Below are 22,855 nucleotides of genomic sequence, written 5' to 3' on the forward strand. Positions count from 1 at the left end.
AAATAAACCATAGAATTGAAGCAAATATAGTTAAGATAAAACTTATAAAACTCCTAAAAGGCAGGTCCTGCTTTCAGACTCTTAGAAAAATCAGTAGGGCCTAGAATTTTGAATAACACAAATGAACTTTGCTCTGATTGACTGTTAAAATGTGCAGGTACCAAGGGTTGGGGGATGAAGGTGCTGTTTGCTTGGTTCATATCCTGCTCTAACCACATGAGCAAATAACCACAGATGCTAAGATAGCCACTAAACAAGCTGAATTTAAAAGTATTTTATAGCCGGTTTTAGTAACTTGTTGAAATCCTCTTGCAATTTTCCAAATTTGACAAAGCGATTTGCAAGCTTGTTATGTGTCAGCTACTGTATAAATATTGTATAACGTTCAGAGCGCCAGTGGCAAGGTGACTCCCCTGATAAGCATATCAGAAAATAAAGGATAATAGAATCAGAGAACGGTAGAGTTAGAAGGGACCCCAAACTCTGCAATAAACCATCCGTGACTGATGGTCACATAAAGGTAAAGGTAAAGGGACCCCTGACCATTAGGTCCAGTCGTGACCGACTCTGGGGTTGTGGTGCTCATCTCGCTTTATTGGCCGAGGGAGCCTGCGTACAGCTTCCGGGTCATGTGGCCAGCATGACTAAGCCACTTCTGGCGAACCAGAGCAGCGCACGGAAACGCCGTTTACCTTCCTGCCAGAGTGGTACCTATTTATCTACTTGCACTTTGACGTGCTTTCGAACTGCTAGGTTGGCAGGAGCAGGGACCGAGCAATGGGAGCTCACCCCGTCGCGGGGATTCAAACCACTGACCTTCTGATCGGCAAGCCCTAGGCTCTGTGGTTTAACCCACAGCGCCACCCACGTCCCTGATGATCACTTAACTTCTGCTTAAAAAAACTTCTAGTGAAGGAGAGTCCACAACCTCCCAAGGGAATCCGTTCCACCATCGAACAGCTCTTACTGTCAGAAAGCTTCACTACCTGATGTTTAGTCCAAATGGATTTACATACCTTAAATTGTTTTAGAATTAAAGCGGTATAAGTGAATGAGGCTAGATCAGGGTAGATGTTTGCATACAGGGTATGAAGCCAGAACTTCATTTCTCAGCTGTTGGGAACAGATAAGCACACCGCTGGTGAGGTCATGCCGTCCACCCTTGGGTGGAGCAAAATCACCCAGCTTCCCATGCACACACAACCCCACCAAGCGAACTTCTGGGACGCTGGAACTAGATTGCTTCGGTTTGGTCTGGTTCCACTCGGCATCCGAAGTGATAAACATCACATGACCCATCCATGTTTCTGTTATCTTGGGCTGAAAGGGTCTATGCCCCGTGGCAAGAACCCGAACACTAGAAGGAAGGCTTTTCAAATACCTCCCCAGACGAGGCAACTCAGAGCTCCTGCCACTGAACATCTGCCTCCTATCCCTTTGGTCTGATTATCCCAACAGTTTTGACAGTGAGAGCCTGGTGAGACAACCTTATATTTGTTTATGTTTTGCTTAGACTGGTACCTTTAGGAATATAGGAAGCGTAGTGCTGATAATGCCAAGGTTGCAGGTTTGATCCCCGTATGGGACAGCTGCAAATTCCTGCACTGCAGAGGGGTTGGACTAGATGATCCTCAGGGTTCCTTCCAACTCTGCAATTCTATGATCTAGCCCAGAATTTCCAACACAGACTGGCAGCAAGTCCCCAGGGTCTCTGCCCATCTTCTGTTGTCTGATCCTTCTTAGCATTCATGGAAAACACGTTACTCATGTGTGCAGTGTAATAGTAATAATAATAATAATAATAATAATAATAATAATAATAATTTATTATTTGTACCCCCGCCCATCTGGCTGGGTTTCCCCAGCCACTCTGGGCGGCTTCCACAGAGACCAAAAATACACTAAAATGTCACACATTAAAAACTTCCCTGAACAGGGCTGCCTTAAGATGTCTTCTGAATGTCAGGTAGTTGTTTATCGCTTTGACATCTGATGGGAGGGTGTTCCACAGGGCGGGCGCTACTACCGAGAAGGCCCTCTGCCTGGTTCCCTGTAGCTTTGCTTCTCGCAATGAGGGAACCGCTAGAAGGCCCAGTGTAGTGTGTAAATGCTTTTTGTTTGTTTTTTGTTTTGCAAATTTGTAAATTTAGTTTTACATAATGATTACACCCAACAAACATAACAATTCCAAAGGAAAAAGAAAGAAAAAGAAACAAAAGCTTCTCTCGAAACTTCAGACCTCCCTCCCTCCTTCCCTCAGTTCCATTTCTAAATTTTATTCCTGCATCTCTTACTGTACTATATCTAAAACAAAAATTTTTTTTCCTTCCAGTAGCACCTTAAAGACCAACTAAGTTAGTTCTTGGTATGAGCTTTCGTGTGCGTGCACACTTCTTCAGATACACTGAAACAGAAGTTGCCAGATCCTTCTATATAGTGAGAAGGTGGGGAGGGGTATTACTCAGAAGGGTGGTGGGAATGGGTGATTGGCAGATAGCTGTGATGAGCCTGTTGACGACTCTTAACGACTGCAATAGGTCTTACAGGAAAAAGCAAGGGGTGAGAAGGTGAAAAATGGCTTTGTCATGTATAATGAGATAAGAATCCAATGGCTCATACCAAGAACTAACTTAGTTGGTCTTTAAGGTGCTACTGGAAGGAAAAAAAAATTTTGTTTTGACTATGGCAGACCAACACGGCTACCTATCTGTAACTGTACTATATCTATTATATATCCATAGTGTCCAAAGTTCATATTACTTTACAAGTGTTATTGTACCTCGGGTTACAGCCGCTTCAGGTTGCGATTTTCGGGTTGCGGACCGCCAACACCAGGAAATACCAGAACGGTCTACGTCCAGGTTTTAGTGGTCGCGCATGTGCAGAAGTGCTAAATCGCGCTTTGTGCATGCGCAGAAGCGCCGAAACGCAACGTGTGTGTGCACAGACGCGGGTTGCGAACGCTGCGGGTTGCGAACGTGCATCCCGCACGGATCACGTTCACAACCCGAGCGTCCACTGTATTCCTGTTTACATTGGTCTCTAAGATATGTTATAAAATTATTCCAGTCCTCAATAAAAATTTGGTCTTCCTGATTTCTGATCTTCCCCGTCATTTTTGCCATTTCCGCATAGTTCATCAACTTGGTCTGCCATTCTTCTCTGGTCAGGACTTTGTCTTCTTTCCATCTCTGGGCTAAAAGCATCCTTGCTGCTGTCATCGCGTGCATAAACAGACTTTTCTTCTCTTTTGGTTATTCCGTACCTATAATTCCTGATAAAAAAAGCTGCTGGTTTTTTTAACAAAAGTCATCTTAAACATTTTTTTCAGTTCATTATATATCATTTCCCAGAACGCTTTTACCACCCCACATGTCCACCACACGATAAAAGGTACCTTCTTTCTTTCTACATTTCCAACACGTATTTGAAGCACTTCTATACATTCTTGCTGATTTACTAGGTATAACAGATACCAGCGGTACATCGTTTTCATATAATTTTCTTTCAACGTATAGAAAGCTGTAAATTTTAAATCTTCTTTCAATAACTTTTCCCATGATAAAGGCTGTACAGTGGTACCTCGGGTTACGAACGCTTCAAGTTACATTTTTTGGGGTTACGAACGATTGTAACCCGGAAGTAAGTTTTCTGAGCTCTCAGAGGCCTTGCCGCTGCCTGGAGCCAAGCACGGACGTCCGCGGGGCCTATGGAGCTCCCGGAGGCCTCTGCGAATGCCGGGAGCCAAGCCCCAACATCAATCCACTGTCCATTACAGTGGTACCTTGGGTTACATACACTTCAGTTTACAAACTCCGCTAACCCAGAAATAGTACCTCAGGTTAAGAACTTTACCTCAGGATGAGAACAGAAATCGCGCAGCGGCAGCGGGAGGCCCCATTAGCTAAAGTGGTACCTCAGGTTAAGAACAGTTTCAGCTTAAGCTGAATACTTATTGCAAAGCATTGGAAGACACAAGATCTACCCACCTTGGAAGAATGGCAGATGCAAGTAATGGACTACATGGAAATGGCAGAAATGACCGGCAGAATACGAGATCAAGGAGAAGAGCGGGTGGAGGAGGACTGGATGAAGTTTAAAATCTATCTACAAAAACACTGTAAAATCTTTGAATGCTGATGACATTGAAATGAAATGAAGGGGTTCTAGTAAATAAGGATTGGGAAAGTATAATACGTGAGGGAAATTATCTAAGGATAAAACTAATAAGAATGAATTTGCTGATCAATTTTAAAGTGGAATACAAGAAAGGGAGGCGGGTGGAAGTCAGGAAAATAAGGTAATGAATGATAAGAATTTGAAAAGAGGTCTCTTTCTTCTTCTTTTTCTTCTTTCTTTTTTTCTTTTTTTGTTAAATTTTTTAATATCCTTCTTCTTTTTAATTGTTGGTATTTGTTGGTGTTTTAATATGTATTGTTCTTTTTTGTATGGTTTTTTCCTTTTTTCTTGTAAAATTTAATAAAATATTAACGGGGGGGGGGGGAGAACAGTTTCAGCTTAAGAATGGACCTCTGGAACGAATTAAGTTCTTAACCTGAGGTACCACTGTACTTTCAAGGGGAAAGTCCGCTTCAGATTAAGAACGGACATCCAGAACCAATTAAGTACTTAACCTGAGGTACCACTGTATATAAATCCTTTTTGAGTCCACATTCCTTTGAGGCCATTTGGTCTATCCCTATATTTGGGCTGGGAAAAATCACTTTCAAGGGTGAAAGTCCCTGGGTTTACTGCAGAGTCAGTGCTGCTCATGGTTGAAACCCTTTTGCAGCATCCACATGACATCACCATCAAAATGCCAGCGCGTACTTGGAATCTTAGAGTTGGAAGGGACCCCAAGGGTCATCTAGTCCAACCCCCTGCAATGCAGGAATCTCAACTAAAGCATCCATGACAGATGGCCATGCAAGCACTGCTTTAAAACCTGCAAGGAAGGAGAACCCACAACCCCCGGACAGATACCGCTCCACTGTCGAACAGCTCTAACAGTCAGAAATTTCTTCCTGATGCTCTTTATCCTTTAAACTGGATTTCCCTGATACACCCATCCTTTGGTACATACACATTTTAGTTGTTGCCCAGTGGAACTGGGACATGCGTGGAATACACGTTTTTCAACTTATTTTCCAACCTGTCAATCATGATGCTTTGTAAATTACTGACTCTGCCATTCATATTCGGGCGCCTTTATTACGCACGGCTACTCGGATCTGTCTCCTCTCCCACGCTGCTCCATGGGTCTTGTGCTTGCACAATTCTCCTCTATTGCTACGTTTAAAAACAAAACAAACCCTTTTCCTTGGGCATTGAGACACAGAGCCCGATCACCGACAGCTCATGGGGGAGAGACCCTGTTTACCGAGGATCTCTCGTCTACGTGACCGCAGGGTCAGGCATTGCTTTCTGGTTTTACTTGAAGTTCAACTTTGTATTTTTTCACTTGCAAATATGAAGCGGGAGCCCTAAAATGAAATGTTTCTGGTTTGGCAGATGCCGCCTGGCCTTTTGCTGACTCCTGCAGGGGGCGCTGTTGCGCAGGTTGTAACGCTGAATTGCCCATTTCCAAAAGTCCTTTTATTTTTTTTACATGCAAAAAAAAAAAGTAGCTTAGTAGAATCAGAATAAGAAGAATCTTTATTTGCATCAGCCACTAGCCATAGCAATGAAATGAAAGGTACTGAAGATAGAGGTAAAAACTTAACTACAGTGGTACCTCGGGTTACAGATGCTTCAGGTTACAAACTTTGCTTCAGGATGAGAACAGAAATCATGCTCCGGCGGCAGCGGGAGGCCCCATTAGCTAAAGTGGTGCTTCAGGTTAAGAACAGTTTCAGGTTAAGTACAGACCCCTGGAATGAATTAAGTACTTAACCCAAGGTACCACTGTATAGAAAATACATTTTGGGGGTTTACATCAATAATCAAATACTGTAACAGATCTTATTCTAATTGCCCCTGCTTAGTAGTAATCATGTATGACGAACCCCTATTTTCTTGCGATAGACCCATGATTCCTAGGCATGCGACAAGCGGAAGCATGGATGAGCAAGTTGTGCTCTGCACCGATTCTTCCTGCCCCAGGGATCTTGACCGAGAAGGCAGATTCCTGGGCTAAGGGCTAGGAAGCTTCCTCTGTTGCAGCAATGGCGAGCTGTTTGCTTTCGGTTTCTTCCCTGCACAGAAGTCTTCCCCTCCCTCTAAAAAAAGGGAGCATGTCGCCAGTTTGCACCTGAAATATACTCAGAGAAGAGAGTGGATTTCATGCTCTTTATTCAGCTCATAGTGATGAGGAGGAATGCAAGTTTCCCCAAAGTATCTGCTTTATATACATTATTTACACAATGGGCTGCACGTGATTGGCTAATTCCGGAATTCTCCTGTAGGCCAATCAGGTTGTGGATTCACTTCCATCTGGACCTGGATTGGGTGGCTCCTGCAGACCAGTCATACTGCTGCATTGTTCTAGGACCAGTCAGACTGCTGCATTCTGAATATTATTGTTCTAGGACCAATCAGACTGCTGCATTTTGGATCCTATTCAACTCAGTACATAACAGCACCCTTCTGTTGCTCACACCCGGCTGGGACTGAGCGCACCTCAAAAGCAAGGCGCACCCAACTCTCACCATCACCCTCTTGGCGTGGGTGAAGGTTGCCCTCTTTTGAAAACATGGGAGAAGAAGAAGAGGAAGAGGAAGAAGAAGAAGAGAAATTGTGCCCAGGCTGGGGGCGAGGAGTAGGCTAGAAGAAGCAAAGATCACCAGTGTCGAAGCAATGATTCTTCAACATCAACTTTGTTGGACTGGCCATGTTGTGAAGATGCCTGATTGTCATCCTCCAAAGCAACTACTCTATTCCGAACTTAAAAATGGAAAGCGTAATGCTGGTGGTCAACAAAAGAGGTTCAAAGACTCCCTCAAGGCAAATCTTTAAAAATGTAGTATAAGCACTGACAACTGGGAAACACTGGTCTGTGACTGCTCCAATTGGAGAACAGCCTTTACCAAAGGTGTTGTGGGCTTTGAAGACACTCGAACTCAGGACGCAAGGGAGAAATGTGCTAAGAGGAAGGCACGCTTGGCAAATCCACACCGTGATCAACACCTGCCCGGAAACCAATGTCCCCACTGTGGAAGGACATGTGGATCCAGAATTGGCCTCCACAGTCACTTATGGACTCATTGTTAAAACTGTGTTTATGGAAGACAGTCTTACTCGGCCACAAGTGTTCGCCAAAGAAGAAGAAGGCAGGCAGGGTGGGGTGGCAGCCTGGTGGATAATGTGTGTGTGTGTGGGTATTTTAAGTATTTCATTTCATTTCTATAACGATTGATAGTTTTAAAAAAATCCTCAAAGCGATTACTCCTCAGAGAATAACAATACATACTGGTACATCAGGATTTTTAGAGAGAGAGAGAGAGAGAGAGATGTCTTTCACAAGACCTCTTCACTCCTTGGCAAATATAAAAATCTTGCGCAAGACTTCAGTTTTTAAAGTATTTGTTAAAAATGGAAATTAATATTCCTCCCCCTTTTTAACAACAACAACAAAAGCTAAAGCCTCATTTTGCCCATTGAGAAATAAGGCTTGCTTACAGGGGCTCTCTTGTAATTTATCACCATGCCAGAAAAATAATTTGGCTGCTTACCTTCTTTCCTAGGAGTAAATGAGCCAGGGCATGAGAAAAAAAGAAAAAAGAGGTTGCATCCCATATTGCCTCAGTAATTTTTGTGGTAAACAGAAGCTGTTGGAAATAATGAGAGCTCATATTTTAAAATAAGTGTAGATAATAATCAAGCTATGATCTGCGAGCCTGTGTTGCGTGAGGTAAGCCAACCCTATTAGCAGTGGTCTTTCTAGAACCTTCCACACTAACCCAGTGCTAACTAACCCAGCCCTTCTCTATCTTGAGTCCTTGGATATTGTTGAACTACAACGCCCATCACCCCTGACCGCTGTTCACACCAGCTAGGGATGATGGGAGTTGTAGTCTAACAGCATCCGGAGACCCAAGTTTGGGAAAGCCTGGACTAACTTGACAGCAGTCTTTCCATCAGGCTAAAGCAAGACCTCTCTCTTGGCTGTTCTGAGAGAGTGGCTCCATTTAGTTCCTCCTCTTGCCAAATTCTCCATCCCATCATTATTAAGAATGTGATTACTTGTAAGAACTGGTGCCAGAGCTTGCTTACTTTCCTCTTCCCTCCCTGCTTCGTTTTCCTTTTGTGCCGCAACTTTTCGACTGGCCCTCTTATGCCAGCTGCTCTTGGAACCTCTTTGGTCAGTGAGCAGGGCGAAAACATCTTTAAATAAACACATAACCTTTAACTGCAGTGGTTCGATTCTTTCTCTGAAGCCCCCAAGTCTTAATGTATGAAACCGTTGTAAGTCTTGCCTTTATTAGTTCATAACTGTTGCAACAGTGGCCATGAATAAAACTGGCTACAGCTCGTGGCTGGTGAGGGGAGATTAACCATGATCCCATCTTTGGTCAACACATTAAGCCAAGCTCAGCACAGTGCAGGAGTAAAATAGACCAGGGAAGTACAAGCTATAGGCCTGTTATGTTTGTGTAATGCCAATAAGCTACATGCTTTTAATGTTTGATGTATCACAGTATTTTAATATTCTTTTGGAAGCCGCCCAGAGTGGCTGGGGAAGCCCAGCCAGATGGGCGGGGTATAAATAATAAATTATCATTCTTCTTCTTCTTCTTCTTCTTCTTCTTCTTCTTCTTATTATTATTATTATTATTATTATTATTATTATTATTTAGTTTACCGTGACATACGAGCCAGGTCAGTGAGTGAATACTGACAGCAGCAAAATGATTTTGAGGACCTTAGAAATCCAGAGTGTGTGTGTCAAATACCAGCAAACAACTTTGGATAGTTCTGCAAATCGGCCAAATTCTGCAAGAATTCTGCAATCTTCTGCAAGGGAGATTATTCTGCAATTCAGCATTCCCTCTTCTTTGGCAGAGGGAATTACACTTGCAGCTTCATGAAACGCAAGGCATAAGCGCTCGAATGCCAAATATCTGTCACAGTCTGGAGGCACCAACTGCCCAGAAGGGAACTGGAACACGCATACATGCCAAAAGACCCAAGTCCTCGTTTGACCCAGGAACCAGAACGGCGGTGAATAAAAATGCATTCCGGTTTCCATACTACCGTTATTTTGAGGAGCCCTGTTGCGTACTGACTCAGGGGATTCAGGTTTGTAATTTCAGAACCTTTGGAGCTGGCGGACCTGACCTGTTTACTGCCCAGGATTTGAAATGGTTCCCTTAAAATGTTCCCTCCTTCCACATGGGTCACTGTGGGTCACACTTGCGCCTGTCGCTCCAAAAACCCTCTCGGCCTCCTTCGTGTTGACATCCCTCTGTTATTTAATGTCTGCTGGCCTTGGCAAAACGAAGCTGGGCCTGATTTAGCCTGCTCAGCTAGCAGAATGACCCATCTTACGCTCCAAGCTCCCTCCCAGGTCCAGTGCTGAGCTGAGCTCCCCTTTCAGTTAGTTGCCGGTTTCCTTGGGAGCTGTCAGAACTGACCAAATCTCCTTGCCCCTGAGAAAGAGCCAAGAGAAGGCCTGAGGTTAGGGTGGAAAACTAGGATTCAGCCAGGAGCTCAACTTTCCCCCCTAAACTGGTTTGAGAGGAACTCGAGACGGTGACATTCCAGGTACGTCACCAAGAATTTGTAAAGGCTTGGTGTGTGAAGGACAGCTAAAAGTAACAGGGGAACGTTCTCCCTTAGGAGGTTGTGGGTTCTCCTTCCTTGGAGGTTTTTAAGCAGAGGTTGGATGGCCTGCTTTAGCTGAGATTCCTGCTTTGCAGGGGTTTGGACTAGTACAGTCTAACTGGGTCATTTCTGCTCTCTGTGTGAGTATCTGTGGAGGGGACGGTTTGGGGTGTTTATGTAAAATGGGTTGGGACTTAAGAACACAACGTGCTATATACCAGGCCAGAGATTTGCCCATCTAGCCTAGTGTTGTGGGTCTCCAGCAGAAATCTTTCACTTCACTTGCTCTCAGATCCCTTTTAACGTAAGGCAAAGATTGAACTTGCAAAGCAAGTGATCTACCCCAGAGCTGTGGTTCCCACACCTGAAAACTGCAGGTTCTCTCCCCTGAACTCCTCTTCCACCAGAGCTTGAACTGACCAGTTTCTGTTCCTACTGCTCACCCTCGGCTGAAAAGGCTCTTGACGCAGGAGCAGCCAGAATGGTGCCTTCCAGATTCCTTGTCCAATGGTCATTCTGGCTGCGGCTAATGCAAGCTGGACGCGGGTGGCGCTGTGGTCTAAACCACTGAGCCTCTTGGGCTTGCCGATCGGAAAGTCGGTGGTTCGAATCCCCATTATGGAGTGAGCTCCCGTTGCTCTGTCCCAGCTCCTGCCAACCTAGCAGTTCAAAAGCATGCCAGCACAAGTAGATAAATAGGTACTGCTGTGGCAGGAAGGTAAATGGTGTTTCTGTGCACTCTGGTTTTTGTTACGGTGTTCTGTTGCACCAGAAGCAGTTTAGTCCTGCTGGCCACATGACCCGGAAAGCTGTCTGTGGACAAATGCCGGCTCCCTCGGCCTGAAAGCGAGATGAGTGTCACAGCCCCATAGTCGCCTTTGACTGGATTTAACCATCCAGGGGTGCTTTACCTTTTGCCTTACCTATCATTCTGCCTTGCGGAATAAAATCTTCCAAGTTATTCGGCATGTCTTATGATACAGGGAGTGAAGATATTGCCAGTGCAATCTGCTCAGAAGCAAGTCCCATTGAATTTCATGAGGCTTACTCCCAGTTTTTGTGTGTGCAGGATTCTAGCCTGAGCTACAATCCAGAAAGCATCCTTTCCAGGTGTCTTAGGCGAGCTGCTTTCTTCCAGCCTTCATGCACACACACACACCCATCATCTGTAATATGGAAATAATAATGCTGCTTAAAGTTTGAGAGGTTAGTCTGGATGCTGCCTGAGGTGCCCCACGCAGCCTTGTCATTCTTGGTTGTCAAACTGAAGTTTGGTCAGGGAACAGTTAGCAGAACAGGCAGGATCGGGGCTGTGGTGAAGAGGTCAAGGACTGTTTTTGTTAAAAGATACACTGCTACCTCTGGTTACGAACTTAATTCATTCCGGAGGTCCATTCTTAACTTGAAACCGTTCTTAACCTGAGGTACCACTTTAGCTAATGGGGCCTCCCGCTGCTGCCGCGCGATTTCCGTTCTCATCCTGAGGTAAAGTTCTTAACCCGAGGTACTACTTTCGGGTTAGCGGAGTCTGTAACCCGAGGTGTTTGTAACCCAAGGTACCACTGTACATCTCTGAATAGGTGGACTGGAAGGAGAGAACCATAAGGAATGGGGTTCAGTCTCCTGCTCCCCCTCCTGACTGGGGGTGATCACAGAAAGCAGAACAGCCAACTCCTGAGCCTAGAGATGGGAACACCCGGGCCTGATTTGTTCTCTGCAAAAATCCAGAACTGTGGCTTCGGGTTTCTCCCCACCACTCCAACCACCTTAGAAATTTAAGTGTGGGAGCAAGATCTGTTGGGAAATTCACCAGTGGCCTTTATGCCAAAGAACACGCTGGGACCACTGAGAACTCTTTCTGCTCAGAGACTAACAATAGTATCCGGCCAAGCAAGGATGTCTTTAGGTTTATAGCAAGGCTTCACACTTGAAATGCTTTGAAGATTCAAAAGCTCACCTTGCCGTTTTCTTCATTGCCATTCTTCTGACGGAGAAGATGTTATACAAAATGTACTAGATTAACTGCAAATCATTCTTCTAGATGTTGAGCTATTGCGAATAATAGAAAATTGGCTCGTTCCACAATAGCGACAGTTCCTCTGATATGCAGCCGGATTAATTAAAGTGCAGCAATCACTTCTGAGACTTCACCCCGTTGTTCTTTCCTTACCGATCTTTTTTCCACCTCAGCCTCCCTGTTTTTCGTGACGGGGTTGGTCGCATCTACTTTATAATTTTTATGCCGGTGTCCTAACCACTGCAGGGTCCATTGGGGTCAGCAGATAGGTCATTTCGACCCATCTGAGTTGATGACTGCCCACCACACCCTGAGAGATATTCAGGGCAGCTGCAATGAAACGGACTGTTGAGGGCATTCCTTTTGGGGAGAGGTAATGGATGGGTTGTGCTTCCCACACAGGATCCAGCCAACCACCTTATTAGGGGTTCGAGAAATAACTACAGTAGCTGGCTAGCAGGAAGGTAGCCATCCCTTATAGTCCCTGCTTCTTGACCTCTGCTTGAGTCGAGTCTGGAATGAGCTCTTCTGCAGGCATCTGGGTATAGTGTATCTGGGTCATTTCTGCTCTCTGTGTGAGTATCTGTGGAGGGGACGCTTTGGAGTGTTTATGTAAATGGGTTGGGACTTAAGAACACAACGTGCCGTATACCAGGCCAGAGATTTGTCCATCTAGCCTAGTGTTGTGGTCTCCAGCAGAAATCTTTCAGTGGTTTGAATCCGCATTATGGAGTGAGCTCCCGTTGCTCTGTCCCAACTCCTGCCAACCTAGCAGTTCAAAAGCACACCAGTGCAAGTAGATAAATAGGTACCACGGTGGCAGGGAAGGTAAACGGCATTTCCATGCACTCTGGGTTTTTTTACGGTGTTCTGTTGCGCCAGAAGCAGTTTAGTCATGCTGGCCACATGACCCGGAAAGCTGCCTGTGGACAAATGCTGAAAGCGAGATGAGTGCCGCAACCTCATAGTCGCCTTTGACTGGACTTAACTGTCCAAGGGCCCTTTACCTTTTACCTTAATGCAAGCTGTAGTCCAAAAACATCTTGACTACTCATGCTGTAACACAACCAGTTTACAATGATGCTCTCTACTAGAAACGTAAGAATTTTCTTCTTCTCTTCTTTCTAGCCAGTGTGATGGATGCGCACTCTCTAATATGTCCCGGTGGCGAAAGGGTTTGTTCAATCTGCTTGAAGCCTTGCCAATGCCCAGCCACACAACCCTGCGGGCACAGCTTTTGCCCATCGTGCTCCAACCGATCCTGGGTGGATGAACTAAAGGAAAAAGTCACCTGCCCTGAATGCAGAGAAACCTTTCTGAGAAATAAGGCAGGCTCTTATGAACCTCTTGGAAAAATGGAAGAGGCCACCCGGCTGACCACAGTGGATGAAACAAAACAGTCAGCTCAGAGTATCTGTGCGATACACAAGGAAATATTAAATCTTTTCTGTGTTGAGGATCAAGCCCCACTCTGTTCAGTCTGCAGAAAATCCTGGGATCATTCATCACACACTGTGATTCCCAGAGGGGAGGACAGTTTTCCAAGATCAAAGCCTTCCAATTCTGGCATTATAGGATACTCAAACGCAGCAACTTGCATCAAAGGAAACGGTAAAGAAATGTAGCATTTTGTAACAAAAAGTGCATGGCTTGTGATATCCTGAAGCAAACGTTACGGGAATTATTAGATAAATGTCTGGAAGTAAAACCACAGGTTTATTCTCACGCTGTTTTATGGTTCCATGCCCTGCACCCTGTCAAGGGGAGGGAGATATACCAGGGCAGCTTTGCAGAACTGGTTTCTTTTGAGGTGGAGGTGGGGATTCAACTCCGCATGCCTAGCTTTTCAAAGGCTTGCAGCACAAAAACGGGAAAAATAAGTCCCCACCGACAGTGAAAGAATAGCTCACAAAAATCTGGAAGGTAGCAGCGATGTACAGGCTTCCAGAATTGATTAGAGCGAGAGAAGGCAGATAAGAGAACATTTTAAAGATAAACGGAAACCATGCCTTGGATTTAGAATATAAATATGGATGAATGTGGTAGTTTTTCCTAGGTAGTAAAATGTTAGGTATAGTATACAGTGGTACCTCGGGTTAAGAACTTAATTCGTTCCGGAGGTCTGTTCTTAACCTGAAACTGTTCTTAACCTGAAGCACCACTTTAGCTAATGGGGCCTCCTGCTGCTGCTGTGCCGCCGGAGCACATTTTCTGTTCTCATCCTGAAGCAAAGTTCTTAACCCGAGGTAATATTTCTGGGTTAGCGGAGTCTGTAACCTGAAGCATATGTAACCCGAGGTACCACTGTACATATCTGGACAAAATGTTTCCAACGGCTGTGGAAGATATGGTCAGAAATCATTGTTGGTGTACTGGTTCTAGGGGTTGCTCGTGCATAAACCGGCGCCACACCTGGCTGGGTTGCCTGAGTGAACCTTTTCTGTCCGGACAGCCACTCGCCCGTGGCTGTCTCAATCACTGGCAGAATCCGTCAGTGGGCGTTTCTTGAACTTCTTCCAGCAAAGAAGCTCTTTGACGCCTAGTCGCCGCCTACTCTCCCTGCGCGGAAGCCTTCTGCACAAGGAGGGTGTGGGCAGTGGAGGACCCTTACTCTCCCCGCTGGTCCCCGGCAAGGAGTCATGGGACCGCCTCGCCGATTCCCCCATCTGCCTCCCTTCTCCACTGGTGCTACGCTGATTCCCTTCCCCAGAAGATGGGCTGCCTCTCCCCATCCCAGGACGCTCTCTGGAATCCCTCCGGAGCCCGCTCTCTCCCTCCGGCCCTGATGGCAGTTCCCTGACAGTTGGTTTGTGTTTACCCTTCAAAGGAGAGGTCCCTGGTGGGAATGAGAAGGACAGCACAGATAAGCTCATGCTGATCGAGCCGCAGGTTGACTTCAACTTGGAGGAAAACAAGGAAGAAGGTAAAAAGAACGTAAGAGCCACATATCTCAACAATGAGCAATCCTGATTTGCTTGCGGGATATTTACACATCTTCGTTCGTTCCACACTTTTCATTGCATTGTCCCATTGCTTTCCTAACAACAAAAACTCTGTGTGGTTGTTGTTGTTTTGTATAATTCCCCCCCCCCCCAAAAAAGAGAGAAATTAGTGAAATAAGATTATTCTTCTCGGGCCTCTTAAGCAATATAATATTGTGATAGTTTTAACCATCAATCATGGCATTGAGCAGCTTGATATTTTATTATTGACTCTGCTGCTATGGCAATTGGATATGGGGCTCACAAGATTGTTTTAGCGCTTATTATGATTGGATTTATGTGGCATGGCTGTCTTATACTCTGCCTGGTGGTGGGGTTCCCGGGGTTTTGGTATTATATTGATTTTATTGTATTTTTAAAGTTGTATTAGTTTAGAATCTGTGTTCGTTGTTGCTTTAGTCGTACATCACCTAGGGAGCATATACGGAGCGGAAATTCGGGCACGCAGCAAAAGCAAACAAACAAACAAACAAACAAACAAACAAACCCAAACCCCTAAATAAATAAGCAGAGTGTGTTCCCCTTCTTCACAGACACTCCATCAAACTCCAGGGTCCAAAATTCCATAACATGGATCCTCCTGATATTGTTCATCATCCAGATTGTGGGCTTGGTGACAACCATCTTCGTTTTCACAAGTGAGTAGGAATCAGCCGGGTACCGTCAAAAGATTGGTAGTTGTTGAAGCAACAAGCTCATAAATGATTATATTCGCTTGCTTCACTATAAGCTAGCTGGCTTGCTTTGATGTTACCCTTATCTGCGGGACTGGGGTGCTGGGCTCCGAAAAGCCCAGAAAAGGGGAGCTATCTGTAAGATTTGGGTATTTGCCACCTATGACCTCACCTGGGCAGATGTCAGAGACCAGGCTGAGGAGTCCTGCTCTGATGAGGAATGGTGGGAGCCTCCCCCTCTTCCTGTTCCTGACCAGGACCCTGAAGCTGCCCAGGAGCAGTATAGATTTGGAGCAGTGGTTTGCAGAGGGGCATAGTTCGGAAGACAACAGCTGGGTAGAACTGAGTAGAGAAGAGCTAGGAGAAGAAGAACAGGGAGAGAGAGAATTAACAGACTCCCTTTTGCTGGAAAGTGTCCCAGCACTCAGTCTAAGGTCAAGGAGAGCAGATAAGGTAGCTATGCAGAAGGCCAAATGGTTGCAAGATCAGGTTGCCAGATGAGGAAGTGATGGGGGTGGCTAAGAGGGAAGTGGGTGAAAACCTTAATTGGGGGCATCTTTCCTCCGAGAATGGAATCTTTGTTTTTCTCTATGAACATTAAACATCTCTTTAACTGGTAAGAGACTATTTTCGCTTTGTTCTGCTTACCCACGGCCAAAGGGAGGGAGGAAGCCATTTCCTCAAAGCCTGACAGCAGGTGAAATGATAGGAAGTCCTGGCCAGAGTGACGTGTGCTGCTTTGTGTATACAGAATGTATGAAGGTTTGCTTGGGTGCAGACATGCCATCTCCTTGCTGCGGTGCCCATCCTGCGTCTGTAAAGCAGGCTGATTTGCTGTAATTATGCACCTTTCTTTTCTTTTTTAAAAATTTATTTAATCATTTTTTCAATACAGACAGCAACCACAAAAACCACATACAGCAAAAACCACAATAACACAATTTAACAATTCAGATTTGAGTTCTGATATACTATAACTACACCTTTTTAACAATATTTCCCCACCTCTCCTCCCCCTACTTCCCACCACTGTCCGCCTTATCTCTTAAGTAATCCTTCCAGATTTCTTCATATTTATCCATTCTTAATTTGCATCGATATGCAATTCATTCGTATGTAACTAGTCTGTCCATATTGTCGATCCATGTGCTCAATGGGATCTTTTTGCAGCTCTTCCCATTCATCAGAACAAGTTTTTTTTGCTTCTAATATAGCACGGTACATCCATTTTTTTTGACCCTTTGTAATCTCCCACGTTTCTGGTATATAATTTAGAATTAAATTCAGATCTCCTAAATAACAAAATTTTTTTACTACTCTTGCTATATATATCCTCACCTTGCACCAGTGTGAGGTAATTATGTGCCTTTCTTTAATAAAGCACTAGAGCTGATCACTCTGGTGTTGTGGACATCCTTCTTTGGTATCCCTGCACCCTACTGCTGCCAGGATCCCACCTTTCGGACTGCAGTTCAGGACAGTCATATAATGCATTTATATAATGATCAGGTAGAATAGCAACAGGTGGGAGCGAGTACCGTGAGGGGTGGAGTTACATGACAACTGGCCAGTTGCATTACGGGAGGTGGGGAATCTTTGTGTCTCCTGCCATGAGTCCCTCGGGAAGCAGACGGGTTTCTATAACAAACAAAACAATGCTGGTTCTCGTCATCAGAGGCTAAAGCTGAGCTACCAGCCCCTTGTTGCCCGTCTGGCTGGATCGTGAACCAAGGGAGCTGCTATCACGTCTTGCAACTGGAAGGGTCCTGGGATGCTGGCCAGCGCCACTGTTCCTCGCTCGGTGCCTCCCTGGCTGTGGTTGGGGACTTGGAGAAACTGGTAAGAGAAGGGGCGTGCTCAGATTGCATGCTTTATACTTTTTTTAAGGCTTCTTTTCAGAGCATGCGTCCTGTTAATATGCAGCGGTAGCCAATGTGGTTCGCTCCAGGTGTTGTCTGATTACAACTCCCACTGGCTGGAACTGATGGGAGTTGAAGTCCAGCAATGTTTGGAAGGCATCATGACAGCAGTTCCTGCATTGCTGTATCCAAACTGAGAGATGTGTCTTCAGTTTTAATGTTTCAACAAGTGGGATGTGATACATAAGTAGCAGTCAAGTGCAACATTCCTTGTTTTCCTAGAGTGGACATGCAAGGGAATGTTTGGTCCAGCCAGTCGGAACTTCCTGTTTCCTCCTGGGCTGGGACATACTTCCTTTGCATGTGACTAGAGGTGGGTGTGACCTTACCTGTCCAGGTAACAAAAGGACAGGGCACGCAGCGCCCTCTCTCTCTCCGACTCTCTTTTTTACTTCCTCCATCATTGGAGCAGCTTTCTAGCTAAGGTTGCTCTGTTGACTTCCAGCCAACAGAAGACGCTGGGACTATCCCCATATGAGATAGTTCCACATGTATATACTTTGTAACTAAGTCTGCCTTCAGGGATCCAACTGTGAACTGATGATGATGTGAGTAAACTTCTTTTAGTACTTCACACAAGATTGTGACATGTTTATTCATTTAGGAGGGATACAAAGGGGACTTACCAGGAATATACAATTCAATACTGAATTGTATGATATTGAGAGACTTAAACAAGCCTGCAACCAGCTAGCTGCTGTGCGTTAAAAGGGGAATGTGAAACTCTGCTAAGTATATTATATAAACAATATTAATAAGGATAATATTAATATAAGGATATTAATAAACAATATATCCTCTCCTGCCTCTCTGAACATTCCCACGCATCATTGGCTGAAAACTTCTCTATGTCACCAAACGCAGTAATCTATGATTTTTATCTTTATGAGGTTTTTTTTTTATCATGTGTGTGTAGGCACACATGCACAGACACTCCTATACCACTTTGATAGTATGAAATCATGGCACTGAAGTATTTTTATCAGTCCAACAAACAAACAAATATGTGAGCTTGGTGCCCAGTGCTCCTGAGATGAAACCTAGCTATTAATCTCTCAACTCTGCTCTGGTTTTCATATAAACGCATAATATGCATAAATTTGGTAGCTGGCCCAGCACTTAGAAACAAACAAGTTATTTTAAAGTCAGGTCCCTTGGCTATCCTAAATGTACAAAATCCAGCCCTGAAACATACTGAACCCCACATTCTCTCTCTTTCGGAACCAGAAAGTCGCCATGCAAGACAAAGGCCCTTTTGACCACTGGGTTGGCCTACTCAGAGAATCAGGAGGGAGCTGGAAATGGACCGATGGGACGGATTTCAACAACCTGTGAGTTCTTCATGCCTGAGCACCTGCAACTGGGCCACTGCTGACATTCCTGCATTTCAGCGGGTTGGTCTAGATGGCCTTTGGGGTTCCTTCCAACTCTACAATTCTATAATTCTATGAAATGACACCCTTGGGGAGCTTAGCTTAGTCCCCACCGTATATCCATTGCACCATCAGCTAAAGACTCTTGTTCTCAACAGCTGTTTGCTAGACATCATTGGGAATTGCGCTTGGTGGCGTTCTTGTGCTGTTTCGGTGTCGTTTGTTCTGGTGTTGAAATACTTTGACAATTTACAGGCTCCTTCACAAAACCTGTCCAGTCAGCATACATCCTGATTTGCTTGCTCAACGCTTACGTAGCGGTTAGACTATGCCTAGTCTTGATTGATCAGCTGTTCTGATTTGTTTACGGTCCAGTTGTACCGCAGAGAGCGTTCATCCTGATCTTCTTGCAGGGTGTTTACATGTCTTCCCTTTCATCATTTGTTCACCCCACGCTTTTCAGCGCATTTCCTAACCGCAGAAAGTGAGGGGTGTTTTTTCCATAATGGATTTGCTGCGCTAGGTTGACATTCAATGCACATGAACTCCAGAAACCTAATATCTGGTGAGTGCTTGAATCCCTCCTACAAAGTAGTAACAGCCTGGAGGCATTCATAGTGGGTTGTGTAGTTGTTGTTTAGCTTAATAATAATAGTAATAATAATAATAATAATAATAATAATACCCCGCCATCTAGCTTGTTGTGCTCACCCCAATCTCTGAAAGGCAAGAGGCACCAATGGTTCCAGCACTTACCCAGGGTTTTGTTTTCTTAGAACAGAGGTCAGTGGGAGCTGTGCTGTCAGTCTAGGATATATGTGGTCTAAACTACTGAGCCTCTTGGGCTTGCCGATCAGAAGGTTGGCGGTTCAAATCCCCACTCCCGTTCCTCTGTCCCAGCTCCTGCCAACCTAGCAGCTCGAAAGCACAGCAGTGCACGTAGATAAATAGGTACTGCTGAGGCGGGAAGGGAAACAGCATTTTCGTGCACTCTAGTTTCCATCACAGTGTCCCGTTGCGCCAGAAGCAGTTTAGTCATGCTGGCCGCACGACCCCGAAAGCTGTCTGTGGATACAATCCGGCTCCCTCAGCCTGAAAAGCGAGATGAGTGTCATACCCCATAGTCGCCTTTGACTGGATTTAACCATCCAGGGGCATAGCTGTCAACTTACAGATTTGAAAATAAGGGACCAGCAGCCTTGAAAATAAGGAACCAGCAGCCAAAATAAGGGACCTGCAGCCTCACCTGTTCCAGGCACTCCAGTCTTCCTGTCCTCCTGCAGTCTGGTCAAACTCATGCTGGTAGCTTCGAGAACACTGTCCAGCCAACTTTGTAACCAGAGGTTCAACTGACTAGAATCTGAATCACATGCACCACAAGGCCTATGCAGCCTCAACTTAAGATGGCTCCCCGGCCTGGCTTTGCACTGCAAAGTTTGCAGCAGCACATGCAACAAAATGGCGTCCAGCATTCAAAAAATCCCTCAGCTTGCAGTAACTAGCCACACACAAGGCATGCAAGCTCTACCCCCCAGTCGCTCTTAGACTTCTTATTGGGTGAGCAACACAGCCAAGCAACACAGTTGGAGCTTCCCTCCTCCCTGGCTGGCAGGGAGGGAGGGAGAGGAGCTGCTTCCTTTGAAATTTAAGGGACATCATTTAAGGGACATTTAAGGGACATCTATCAATAAGGGACAGCAGCGGGACATGGCGCTGGAATAAGGGACTGTCCCTTCAAATAAGGGACACTTGACAGCTATGTCCAGGGGTCCTTTTCCTTTTTAGCTTTTTACCTTATATGGTTTTATTGACACATATATACAGCCTGAGTACATGCTGGAGGGGTTCACAGCATTAACACTCTTAGCCAGGGGTAGGCAACCTAAGGCCCAGGGGCCAGATGCGACCCAATCACCTTTTCAATCCGGCCCAAGGACAGTCCAGGAATCAGCGTGTTTTTACATGAGCAGAATGTGTGCTTTTATTTAAAATGCATCTCTGGGTTATTTGTGGGGCCTGCCTGGTGTTTTTACATGAGTAGAATGTGTGCTTTTATTTAAAATGCATCTCTGGGTTATTTGTGGGGCATAGGAATTCGTTCATTTCCCCCCAAAAAATATAGTCCGGCCCCCCACATGGTCTGAGGAATGGTGGACTGGCCCCCTGCTGAAAAAGGTTGCTGACCCCTGCTCTTAGCAGATCTTGCTTCTTCATCAGGTCTCCAGGGAAGCCGCAAGCGACAGCTTTGAGTGCAGCACAGAGCAAAACAAGCAAGGCAGGGATGTTTTGCCCAACATGGGTCTCAAACACACAACCCTGAGATTCAGAGTCTCACGCTCTACCAACTGAGCTATATATAAGTAAACTAATAGTGCATGTTGCTTTGCGCCTATCGGTTGAGAAAGCACCTCTGAATTTTTGCAGGCAAACAGCTGTCTTGTTTACGTGTCTGTTTCCTCTCCCTTTGCAGTTTTGAAGTGGAAGGAGACGGAGACTGCGCTTTCCTAAGCAAGGGGGTCCTGAACAGTGGAGATTGCTCAGCTGAGAAGAAGTGGCTGTGCAGCTGGAAAGCTCAGACCAGAGGCGGATTCCACAGCCCTGCTGGGGGACGTGAAACTTTAAGAGCTGACCCTGTGCCAAAGGACCTTTCCACACTTTTACCGTGTTCCTAGCTGCCACTCCCTCTGTGTGTGTGTGCAGTGATAAATCAGTCACCAGCCCAAGTGACCAAGCTCGAATCCTAGAGGGTAGCCTCCCTTTGGCGATTTGAGCACTCGATAAATGCTTTCTCGTGGCGCTGCTGCTACGAGAGCCAGTAGGCTGAAAAACCAGGCGATGCAAGAAAACATCCTAACGCATTCTGTTTTTAGAAATCTTCTTGTTTCGTTCTTGCAGTTGCAATCTCAAGCATAACTTTCTTGAGAGCCGGTCGCGTTGAACTCAGTGGGGTTTACTTCTGGGTAACTAGGCAGAGGATTGTGTCTCTGTTTTAGTGCAGGCATTCTCTAGTCAGTTTTAAGAATGGCCTGTGATGAAGATGACCGCCTCAGCTTTCCTTTTAGATGAAAACATGGGCAGGTTTGTGGTCCCCAGGACACCAGGACAGGTGAAATTCTTCAGCAGAGTGCAACCTAACTCTCAGCCACTGAAACAAGTGACAAGCGTCGAGCTCCACCAGTTCTAAAACCTTGCGATTCTGAAATCAGTCCGGATGTATTTCGGACCTGACACTCAGTTGCTGAATGCCCAGGTTAGAATTAACAGTTTTACAGTTCTGTCATGAGACAGAACGTTGCGTAGTCAAAGTTTTCCAAGCAGGGAATGTTTCTGCCTTCACTCGTACGGAAACACTGGTTAGGAAACTACTATTTAGTGCTGCAAGTAAGATATTTATATCACTGTTGGAAGGGAAATCAGTGTGACCTATATAGTAAGAGCATAGAAGAAGACACAATCTGCTGTTCGTTGGTGTGGGACGACCAGTGACATATTTCTGCGACAGCTTTATTGCTTCGTAACCTTTGCTCTGAAAGACGGAGCGTTTCCGAGAAGCAATCCCTGCATGGGCCATGCTGGCGGCCCATGTTCGCTATCATATTTACGCATGTGGCGCATAGCTGGAATACTGCACGTAGATCCAGTATCCATTACGGAGGCTAGCATGACTACACAGCCCTCTGCAAAGCTGTTTGCAGACTCAGCCCGGGAGGGCGGAACTAATAAATGCAGCACTACCAAATGTCAGCACCAATCTTTCTCCCTCTGTACATGCACGTACGTGTGTGTGTGTGTGTGTGTGTGTGTGTGTGTGTGTGTGCATTTGTGGTCTGTGTTGACAAGGAAACTATGCTGTTCTTCGGGGCCTCGGTTCTTGAAATTCCTCCTTTTTTTATATCACTGTGAAAGGAGGCCTCTGGGCCCCCTTATGGCATTGCAGGGCCGGCCCTACCATTTGACAGTGTCACTCAATTCAGGAGGCAGGAGCTGGAGGCCAGGGAAGCAGAGCAAGATGTTGGCATATATGCCGCTCAACCTGCTGTGCACCCACCCCCCACAAGCTTGTTTGCTGCCTTCAGGTTGGGGCAGGACACTGTCTTATCCCCAACCT

General features: G+C 45.5%; 1 protein-coding gene across 10 annotated transcripts; it reads left to right on the forward strand.

Moving 5' to 3' along the window:
- Positions 1–1,196: 1,196 nt before the first annotated feature.
- Positions 1,197–22,486, forward strand: LOC310757037 (uncharacterized protein). Of its 10 annotated transcripts, none has more exons than XM_083602134.1 (10): positions 1,197–1,477; positions 6,203–6,246; positions 6,579–8,620; positions 8,796–9,237; positions 12,908–13,390; positions 14,607–14,702; positions 15,315–15,419; positions 17,131–17,294; positions 18,602–18,705; positions 21,218–22,486. In XM_083602134.1, the coding sequence occupies exons 5-10, from the start codon at positions 12,916–12,918 to the stop codon at positions 21,417–21,419; spliced, it is 1,146 nt and encodes a 381-aa protein (XP_083458260.1). In that variant the 5' UTR covers positions 1,197–1,477; positions 6,203–6,246; positions 6,579–8,620; positions 8,796–9,237; positions 12,908–12,915; the 3' UTR covers positions 21,420–22,486. The 10 variants fall into 10 exon arrangements, 6 of the variants coding, with proteins under 6 accessions (XP_083458260.1, XP_083458263.1, XP_083458264.1 ...); XM_083602138.1 differs by having other exon boundaries at positions 1,223–1,477; positions 6,025–6,246; XR_014545022.1 differs by lacking the exons at positions 6,203–6,246; positions 6,579–8,620; positions 8,796–9,237 and adding an exon at positions 20,533–20,720 and having other exon boundaries at positions 1,287–1,477; positions 18,602–19,909; positions 20,789–22,486.
- The last annotated feature ends 369 nt before the right edge of the window (positions 22,487–22,855 follow it).

This window comes from Podarcis filfolensis (assembly GCF_964270895.1).
Source record: "Podarcis filfolensis genome assembly, chromosome: 2".
Classification (NCBI taxonomy): Eukaryota; Metazoa; Chordata; class Lepidosauria; order Squamata; family Lacertidae; genus Podarcis; species Podarcis filfolensis.

What these genes read in the sequence shown, in the direction of transcription:
- LOC310757037 (XM_083602134.1), top strand. Translation starts at nt 12,916, where the DNA reads ATGGATGCGCACTCTCTAATATGTCCCGGTGGCGAAAGGGTTTGTTCA. An exon ending in GGAGGAAAACAAGGAAGAAG is followed by an intron (nt 14,703 to 15,314) that starts GTAAAAAGAACG and finishes CCTTCTTCACAG; the next exon opens with ACACTCCATCAAACTCCAGG. An exon ending in TTGGGGACTTGGAGAAACTG is followed by an intron (nt 17,295 to 18,601) that starts GTAAGAGAAGGG and finishes TTTCGGAACCAG; the next exon opens with AAAGTCGCCATGCAAGACAA.